The 10000-nt window shown below is 36.6% G+C and overlaps 2 protein-coding genes across 5 annotated transcripts in view; one reads left to right on the forward strand and one right to left on the reverse strand.

Moving 5' to 3' along the window:
* The window catches only part of LOC125045783, a 174315-nt gene extending 166367 nt beyond the window's left edge, over window positions 1–7948 (forward strand). Inside the window, exons 3-13 of one of the 4 annotated variants that reach the window (XM_047643220.1) lie at window positions 939–1082; window positions 1648–1903; window positions 2099–2187; window positions 2394–2529; window positions 2747–2911; window positions 3133–3285; window positions 3490–3513; window positions 3880–4032; window positions 4289–4415; window positions 4809–5204; window positions 5388–7948. In XM_047643220.1, the coding sequence (XP_047499176.1) occupies window positions 939–1082; window positions 1648–1903; window positions 2099–2187; window positions 2394–2529; window positions 2747–2911; window positions 3133–3285; window positions 3490–3513; window positions 3880–4032; window positions 4289–4415; window positions 4809–5204; window positions 5388–5494 (1750 nt within the window). In that variant the 3' untranslated portion in view covers window positions 5495–7948. The remainder of the gene's footprint in view (window positions 1–938; window positions 1083–1647; window positions 1904–2098; window positions 2188–2393; window positions 2530–2746; window positions 2912–3132; window positions 3286–3489; window positions 3514–3879; window positions 4033–4288; window positions 4416–4808; window positions 5205–5387) is intronic. The other 3 variants (XM_047643223.1, XM_047643222.1, XM_047643224.1) reach the window with 3 other exon arrangements.
* An 814-nt stretch (window positions 7949–8762) lies between these two features.
* The window catches only part of LOC125046150 (PE-PGRS family protein PE_PGRS18-like), a 12825-nt gene continuing 11587 nt past the window's right edge, over window positions 8763–10000 (reverse strand). Inside the window, exon 5 of the mRNA XM_047643814.1 lies at window positions 8763–9986. The gene's annotated coding sequence lies outside the window, so the exon portion shown is untranslated. The remainder of the gene's footprint in view (window positions 9987–10000) is intronic.

The following is a 10000-nucleotide window of genomic DNA, read 5'->3' on the forward strand; positions in this document are numbered from 1 at the left end:
GTTGATCTTGAGTCGTCGCTCTCTTGTTCTTCTTGTTCTTGTTCTTGTTCTTCTTCTTCTTCCTCTTCTTCTTCTTCTTCTTCTTCTTCTTCTTCTTCTTCTTCTTCTTCTTCTCCTCCTCCTTCTTCTTCTTCTTCTTCTTCTTCTTCTTCTTTTTCTTCTACTTCTTCTCTTTTGCCCCAGTTTTCTCCTTTTTTCCTCTTTTTTTCTTTTTCTATTTGTTCTGTTCCTAATCTCGTTGTTGTTAATGGTGTTGGTATTATTGGGGATTGGGGATTGGCGCGGGGCATGGCAGTCAAGGCCGAGTCACGTGATGCCAGTCAGTCACCTGTCAGGTTAGGTGTTTGCGAGATGAGGCGGAGGAGGAATCGCGGGAATAAATGCTTTTCTCGTGTTATTGCGTTTGTTGTTGTTGTTATGGTTGTTGTGTTTGTTGTTGTTGTTGTTATTTTTATTCATTACTATTGTTATTATTCATAGTATTACTGTTATTATTGTTTCTGTTGTTATTATTGATATTATTTATCAACAGTCATCACAGGCATCTTCACCAGTTATAGCTATTATTTTTATTACTAACCAGCATCATATTTATCAGCCATTATCATTGTAATCATCACCGTTACATTATCGTTATTACCGGTATGATATTGCTATTATATATTATTAATTATTTAGATTATCATTTCATTATTATTATCATTGTCATTTTCACATTTACGTTATTATTCAGTATAAGTCAAACCACACTGAGAGGCTTATCCTAGCTAAACCTTTGTTTCACTCCTTATTATATATAATATATAAATAATCAAAGTAGAAACTCTCTGCGTGTTCCTTTTTTAATAATAAAAAAATCTCCATGTTTTCTCTTACAGACACCAGAATGTATGAGGTAGACAAATAATCTAATTGAAAAATATTCTTTCCTCACACAGGGCGGAGCTGGAGGCCAACTACGCCAAGGGCCTGCACAAGCTGTCAGCCAAACTCCTGAAGGCGTCGAAAGAGAGCATGGGCACCGTCAACCAGGCCTGGCAGATGGTGGGGGCCGAGCTCGAGCAGGAGGGGGACCTACACAAGTAAGTTTGTGGGGGAGGAGAGGGGGGGGAGGAGGGGGCTGGGAAGGATGGGGAAGGGAGAGGAGGAAAAGAGGGAGGAATGGTGTGGGAAGGAGAGGGAGAAAAGGGATGGGGAAGGGAGGGGGGAAAGGGATGGGGAAGGGAGGGAGGAATGAGATGGGGAAGGGGGAGGGGAATGGGAAAGGGATGAGAAAGAGGGAAATTAAAGGCATGGGAAAGATATTGTAAAAGGAGGAGATAGGGAGGGAGGAAAGGGATGGAGAAGGGAGGGAGGAAAGAGATGAGGAAGGGGGAGGGGGAAGGGGAAGGGAAAGGGATGAGAAAGGGAGGGAGAAAAGGCATGGGAAAGGTATTGTAAAGGTATTTGTCTTATTTGATTAAGTCGTTGTTGGCTAATTGGTAAATCTTTAGGTAATGTTGTTGATTATAGTGTGTGAAACTTTAATTGTAGTTCATGTTCCCCCTTCTGTGTTGTCCTTTTTTATGTATGATGCATTTTTCTCCAAGGAACTAATACTGATAATATATAGATGGCAAAATATTAAACACTTCCACCTCATTGCAGATCAATTGCATCAGCAATCACAGATGATGTCGTAAGACCACTCCGACAGCTCATAGAGACACAGCACAAGATCCGCAAAGGAGTAGAGAGCATGGTTGACAAAACCACCAAGAATCTGCATGACTGGCGAGCTGCAGAGTCCAAGTCCAAGAAGCAGTGCTATGGGAACTGCCGAGAAAATGAGAAGATTCAGGACATGATGATTGAAGCAAGATTGGGTCGAGGCAAAACCCTATCAGAAAAGGAGGCTTTGAAGGTGTGTGGCCAGTCATTGGCTCTTTTATATTATTTCTTATTGTTATTTGTATTTTTACAGTTGTTATCTTTGTAGTTGTTATTTTTTGCAGTATTAGTATTTTTTCTTTCTTTTCAAGTCAAATCTGTTTGTATGTGACCTTTTTCATGGAACCACCATATGATATCAATAAAACCTTTCTTTTCTTCGTCTTAGGTGGAGAAGCAAAGACGAAAAGCTGAAGAAGCAGTCCAGAAGAGTGACCTGGAGTATTACACATGTTGCATCCGCACAGAACGAGCCAGGTATCTTGTGATTTCTTTGCTTGTGTGAATGGATAACTTGCTTTTAATATTTTTGTCTATAATTGATTCTTTTTATGGAGTAAGAGTAAATCACATAGGATTTATTTAAAAGCCTGTGGATCTGTAGAGTGTAGATAGCTGTAGTCTGAAACTTTAATTCAAAACGTGATTTAAGATATTGTACTTACAAATGCTCTTCTTTGCAGACTTGAATGGGAGTCTGCAATTTACAAAGGCAGCAACTGTTTCCAGACTTTAGAAGAGGAACGCTTACAAGCACTGAAGGACCTTGTTGTAAAGTACCATAAGAATGCAAAAGAAGCTGCCCCAAAACTAGTTGCTGTGAGTATCTTGTGGATTGTCAGATTTTATATCATTCTTGATGTTAGTGGTAAGATTACTATTTATTTTCCTCTATCACTTGGAAATAAATGGAACGGAGATTTTGATCCTTGCATATCTATTTCTTCTGTTTTTTTGTACCATGTAACTAAAAGGTTTCTCAATCTTTCCAGGCACATATATTTTTATAAGTTTGTTGTTCATGATCTTTTGACAGATTGCCAGCCGTCTTGATGACCCTGTAGCTGCATGCGATGTAGAGAAAGATATACAGACTGTGATATCTGCTAAGGGAACTGGAGAAAATATCCCAGAACAAATGCTGCCTGACTTCTATGCTGAAGATATGAACAATATCATGAACAGAGAAAGAAGAAAAGAGGTTGGTTCCTTAATGATATAGGTCTTCACATTCAAAATAACTTAATCAGAATTCTCGGAATGTTAATGTGAGAGCGATTGCTGAGCCTTACAATGTTTGTTTAGATTTGCTTATCTTCATTGTTGTAGAATATATATGTATATATTTTTTTTATCTTTTCATACTTCTTATGATATATAATCTGTACTGTACATTTGTAACAAGATGTCCATTGATTTCAGGCTCTGGAAAAGTTCGTACAAATGCTGAAAACTGATCTGGAACGAGAGAGACGAGGGAAGCAAGGTGTTGAGAACTTGGCTAAGGCACTACAGGAAACACCTACCTTTGGGGGTGAAGAATCTCAGCAAGATGTTAATGATAAGCTGCAACACGTAAGTGAACATAGAGCTCACAGTACCTGTTTCTGACTATCCCTAACATGGATGGTTTATGACAAAATAAAAAAGGACATTATACTGGAAGAGTCATGTGTCATAATTTCCTTTTTTCTTTTTTCTGAATCATCGATGAATGGCATTTTTCATTTTTCTTGCAAAGTAAAATCCAAAGATCCATATACTTTTTAATCTCAACAGGATGCCTACAACAGGCTGCAGCATGTAAGTTTTTTGTCACAAGGGTAGCGCTTGGAACTAATACTGGAGTAGAGTTTCAGTTGATGGTTATCAGTAATTGACTCGTTTACATTCAGGCTTGTCACCTTCCGTTCCAATTACCATGCTAATAGCTAATAGGATTTTCATTTATTTAGCTTTTTTTTCTCCCTTCTTGTTCTTTTCTTGATTTCTTCTCTTGTCTATCATAGGCTTTACTGACACAGTATTTCTTGCTTTATGTGTCTTGATCCAGGCACTAAATCTCCTTCTCTGAAATACAGTTCTTGTGCCATATTATATACTATCATTTTCTCAGAGACATTGCCAGCACCATTAGCCCTTTTTCTGAATGTATTCTATTCCTAACAGATGAAGGCTATGTTGGCGTACTTGGAAGCTGCACGATACAAGGTTCAGTGTTCCCTGGATGAGCTCAACAACAGGCCCAGGATGACCCATCCTTTGGCCAAACACATAGAAGTCCATAGAGACAAACAGGGCCTCAACTTCTCAGTTTTGAAGGTTAGTGTAATAGAGGATTATCAGTGAGTGAGATTAGGGATAATTGTGTTTGTGTTTAATTCAAACTGTCTCTAATACTGAACAAAGAATACAGAGAATAAGAAGTACTGAATTTTATTGATGTTGCTGTTGTTGTTGTTGGAATGGATCATAAACTCAGGTCCCCATCTGTTCCTAGCACACAGGGAGGAGGCTACCATATTTTAGGTCGAGACTGTGTATCACTTTGGAACTGTCTAAGCTCCATTTTTCACAGGTTCCACCATGGGTACGAGGAAACAGTGTAGACGTCTCTCCAGCTAGTGACTCACCAACAGGTTCTCCCAATTGGAATGACAGAGGCACAGCAGATGGTACTTCAGTTCAGCCAGATTCAGATTTTGGTAAGTTTATGTTCATGCAAATGTATGATTAAAGAAAAGTAACCAAGAAAATGATTTTTTCTATCCATGAATCATCGGTGATACGTCATTGTTGGTAGAATGGATTTCAGTTGTTGTTGTTGTTTTTTTGTTTTTTTTATCTCTTTTGTAAATTCTCTTGGTAAGCTATATTGTTATGTTTCCTTGAAATATGAGTGAATTTGATATTAGTTCTCCAGAATTATGAGGAAGACTAATATATATTTTTCCTCTCCTTGCTTTGTGCTTTGTGTGCTAACTTCCCACTATGTTGACTAATGTTATCCTCTTTGTCTTCTGTACCTGCCCTTCTTTATTTGAAAAAATCTCATATGTATTTAATTCCTTGATAAACCTACACATTCCAAACTGTAGAACCCATAGTAGAGAAACCAGTACCACCTCGCATAGACTCCCTCATTCCTACACCCCCTGTAAGAACTAAAGCATCGGCAACAGCAACCACCACTGAACCTAATACGGAAAATGAGAACAAAGCACCCTCAGGAACAGCACCCAAGCCGTCAAAAGTCCCCCATGTGTTTATGTCGCCACCCCGTTACCCTTCCCTCATGATCATTGCAGACGAGTTCAGCTCCCAGGGCTCAGACCGAGACTACCAGACCGCCGTAACAGAGGACAATTTAGACTCAGGGATCAAGGATGGCACGTATTATGCTCGTCCTCTTGAATCTGTGCCAACTGTTGGAAGGTGCAAGGCGCTCTATGACTATGAGGCCAATATGTATGATGAACTCACCATCAGAACAGGTCAGTGGCTTTTTGTCTTAGGCTTAGCTGTAATATTATTTTGTGGTGATGATCTGAAATGTGTATAGAAGGGTAGTCATATTTTGTAGAGAGATAGATTCAAGTTTTTTTATGTGAAAGACATACATAGATAGTTCACTGTTCTTAATGCTGTGTATTCATATATTTATTTTATCTCCACAGGTGATATCATCAACATCCATGATAAACAGCCTGATGGTTGGTGGGTCGGTGAACTGGATAGTGTTGTCGGTATATTCCCTGCGACGTATGTTGAAGAAATCGATTGATGGCAGCCATGCCCAGAGTGCTCAACTCTTGCCACAAATGTAGTCCAGTGCCCACACCAATATCATATGGGTGACGAAAGCTTTGCTTAATTCATATATTTTTTTTTATGGTCCCTGCCTTTTTGTAGAAGAGAAGAGATATTAAAAGGAAAAAAATCTGCTGAATGGTAATGATCCAGGCAAATTGATATCTTACATTAATGTTATAAAATGTTAGTGATATTTTATCTTGAAGCTGTAGTCCATATTTTGTGTGGATACTACTGAACACAAGAATACTAAGAGATGAAGCTCAGCTGAAAATGGGCAGGGACTGGGCAATAACGACTACAAGGTTGCTTAACTGTAGATAATGTTATAGCATGTTTTATTCATATAGTTTGAATTTAACTGATGGCACTTGTTAAAACAGCACTCTGAGGCATATGAAGATGTGGTTCGAAAGAGAAGAAAGAACCACAGCATTATTCTGTGTGTTATTATTTTCTATAACATAACAGGATTGGAGATCTATGTGTTCTGAACACAGTCTGCATATATCTACTTAGCTAAATGAAGCTTTACTTTTTGCTCAGATTACACGAAGAATATTACGATTGTGGGGGTATGCTGCTGTGCCTATTCACGGACAGAATAGGTGGAGGCATATCACGCAAGTTTTTTATTTTTTATTTATTTTTTTTTCCTGTAGATTACTCTGCAGACTTTTTCTACAGATATTATAAAAAAAAAAATCTGAAAATATCTTGTGTGCCATTGTGATTCTGTAAAATATACAATTTTTCTTTTAATGCTTACATTATATATAAGATGTGTATATATTTTATGACAGTCTTCCAGATTGCTTATTGATTGTTAATGTGCATTATTTTTATTTCATTTTCATGAACATTACTCATTAGCAGTTAAGAATCTTATCTTACACACAATGAGAATTCCTTGAAACTCTGTTGTTGCTTGTACTTCATCAACAAGGAGACTTGAACACATAAACTGTCAAGTCAATGTGTGAAATTGCAAGCAGATACTCTAAGTCAGTTAGTATTGCAAAGTTAGAGGGATTTCAAGAAATTTTCCTATCAAAATTTTGAAGTACGCTGTCTGCTTCAAAAAGTGATTGCCAAAGGTTTCAAAGCAGAACAAATTGCTTGACACAATCTTAAGATATGTTTCTCTTATACAACTGTCCTGTATAATGTCTGTTTGATCAAGCAGATTTCTTTATTTGCTTTAATTCTTCCATTACTGTCAGATCTGATAACACTGTCCCAAAGAACAAAACTAAAAGGAAATGAGTAGCATCTGTTGGAGATATGTTCCAATTGAGATGATAATCTTTACAAGCAACTAGAATCTGTTGTATGTTTCACATGCTTTTTTTCTGTCATTATCACCATTATTATTTTTATTTTGTTTGTTCTCTTTGAGTTTATGACTTGAGGATATTTGGTGTTTTCTTGTATGTTTTATCATCTCATATTATTGTCTTAGTATTGTGATTGTGTTACTTATTGTACCCTTTTTAAAAATATCTTGTGAGTGTGTGTCCTTGACATGGATAGAACTGCTTTAGTACATTGTCCTTTTTTCATTTTTTTTTTTTTTTTTTTCAGTATGTAAAACTACAGAAATTAAGGACTGTATGTTACCGTATACCTTGGTTATAATATTAGATTTTTTATACTTTTTGCTATAATGTATTCCATTTCTGTACATTGTTGTATATGGCTGTTGTAATTTGGAATGTATATAGTTTCAAAATAGTTACATGTTTTATAGAAACATCTCTTGTATTGAATAGTCATATATGCTGAATAATAAGGATTGTATATTGTGTTTTAAAGTCTCTTGGTACAGTATTATTTATTTAGATGTATCAGTGCAACCACAAGATATCATCATTTGTTATTATTATTATAGATAGCAACTTTAAACTCATATTATTCAGTTGAAGTATAATGGTATTCTGTTACTGTTCTTGAGGACTTGGAAATCTATCGAACCTCTGTTGTTGGAGAAATAGTAGACATCCCTCGAGTCAGGCTAGACTTGCATATAATGATCCCTTATAAGTAACTGCTTACGTTTGGTGGAAATGACACAGCTTTAGAATAGCAACATTTTCATTAAAAGGAAGTCTGTTTTAGTGATGAAATACCAGGTGTATTAAATGTTGGACTTTGACAAATGGGTTTCTTACATCTACTGACAGAAGCTAAGCCATAGTCTAACTTCACAGTCAAGTATGGTGACTACATACACACATATATATTAGTATTAGAATTTTTCATCAGTCATATAAAACTAATGGACAGATTCCTAATTACTGGAAGTGATTTTTTTTAGTGCTGACAATCACTGAATCAGAGATGTAGTTCTCTGGGACCAACTGACTGACGCAAATGCCAAGTGTGCATATGTGTGCTGGTGTTGGAAATAAATCTTTGCCAAGCAGCAGTGGGTTTCATTTTCCTAAGATTCTGTTTGTGTTTGGAAATACTACTTCGGCTGTAGGTGGACATAAGGTAGAAAACCAGGAGCATAATGTTTAATGTGAAAAACAAGATTAAGCGATTTAAAAGGAAGGAAATTTGTGATTTAAGTAGCACATCACATATCTTACAACTAGGAGAAAGCAAAAAATGATGAAGCTGAAAAGGTTACCAAAATGAAGAAAAGGTAAAAAAAAAAAAAAAAAGAATCAAACAGCATACCCTACAACTTTTCAAATTACAGCTATCTATACAGGCCTTTGGGAAACCAAGTTTACTTTAATCAGTCCAGATTTAATCAATCTACCAAAGGGTGAAGTTGTTTGGCAGACAATGCACATGATATTTTGGTTGCACAAAAAAGTTCTGTTACCTAGCACAGGGGGGGGGGGGGAAATAAAAGTTACTGAAGGAGATGAAACAAAAGTAATAATACTAAAAGTACTATCAAAGCATGGTATTTTTAAAGTGTAAGTGTATCCTCTAATACTCTCTTCATCTTTATTTGCATCTGACAGCTACTGATAATAAAAACTTACTCAAGTCATTGTAAGAATAATATGAGTTATACTATTGCACACACACACACACACACACACACACACACACACACACACACACACACACACACACACACACACACACACACACACACACACACACACACACACACACACACGCATGGGTGTGAGTGCCTTTGCCTTTCCAAAGGAGCCCACCCAGCTCTTCTCTTGGTGTCCCCTCAGTCTTTCTATTGGTGTTCCCTTGGCCTTCTAATAGTATGCTCTAGGCCCTTTTAACAGGGCTTCTTCTGCTCTTCCAATGGTGTCTTCCAGTGTAACTCAGATGGTAGATGATGTTGTGGGACAAGATCCCAAAGTTGAATGTGAAGAATTGAAGTACAAATGATAAAAAAATCACTGCTCAGAAAATATGTGTTTTTATGAATCTGTCATTCTCTGAAATGCGATGCCTACAGCTATGGTATTGTACCTCCTTTGGTTCCCTTAGTACAATTGCACACTGCCTAATGGCTAATCCAGAACTTATACTTTTCCTTCTACAGATTGATAGAACAGAGTCCCATGTTCCTAGACAAAATACACATAAATAAAAATAAAAATGTAAGGCTAGGAAAGATGTTGAAGTTCATAACTATTGGAATATAAGAAACAAAAATAGAAATTGCACATTATACATTTTACAGATAGATTTGCATGGTTGGCACATACTTCATGTATATTTTGTTTTAAAAATTTAGTTGGTTGTATTAGCATTAACCAGTGTGTTTTGTCCAGAACATTTCGATACTGCACCTGATAATATTAATATCTAATTAAAAGTAAACATTACACAGTAAATTGCAATGCTAATTTTCCAGTGAATGAAGTAAGGATGTTACACAGTCAAACTACTGTATGATACAAAATATGATATAAATGATTGTTTTCTTTATTGAACTCTTAATTTTCTAGTAAATAAAATGATTTTCTTGATTTTAATTAAGGAAGGCGAGATAAATATTAGGTTGTGATACTTATATTTATTTGTGTGTGTATATATACATTTTCAGAAAGCGTAGTTGTTTATAATATTTACAAGTTGTACATATTCATAAAGTAAAGAACAGAAATAAACATGTTACTGGGCCATGTTCACCACAACATTTATCAATAAATGAAGAAATGAAATTGAACAAAGTGACTGACTTTCTAACATATCTTCAAGGTTAAACTTTTTTATCTCCTGTGGAGAAGAAAACCTAAAACATCCTACAGTCAGTCCGGTTTACTTATTAACCTCCATGAACCTTAAATTAATATTTTGCACAAGCAACTATATTCACTACACTCAACACTTCAAGTCGGGGCCAGACAGCCGCCCCCCAGCAGGAGGAGAGAGGCCGTGTGATCGAGGACGACTCAGAGTCTTGAAAGTCTAAGAAAAGATGTTCCGGGAGCAGGAGACGCGAAGAAGGAGCCGCCAAGCCCTAGTCATGTCTGGGGATGGAGAG

Source organism: Penaeus chinensis, chromosome 38, assembly GCF_019202785.1.
Source record: "Penaeus chinensis breed Huanghai No. 1 chromosome 38, ASM1920278v2, whole genome shotgun sequence".
In the NCBI taxonomy this organism is placed as follows: domain Eukaryota; kingdom Metazoa; phylum Arthropoda; class Malacostraca; order Decapoda; family Penaeidae; genus Penaeus; species Penaeus chinensis.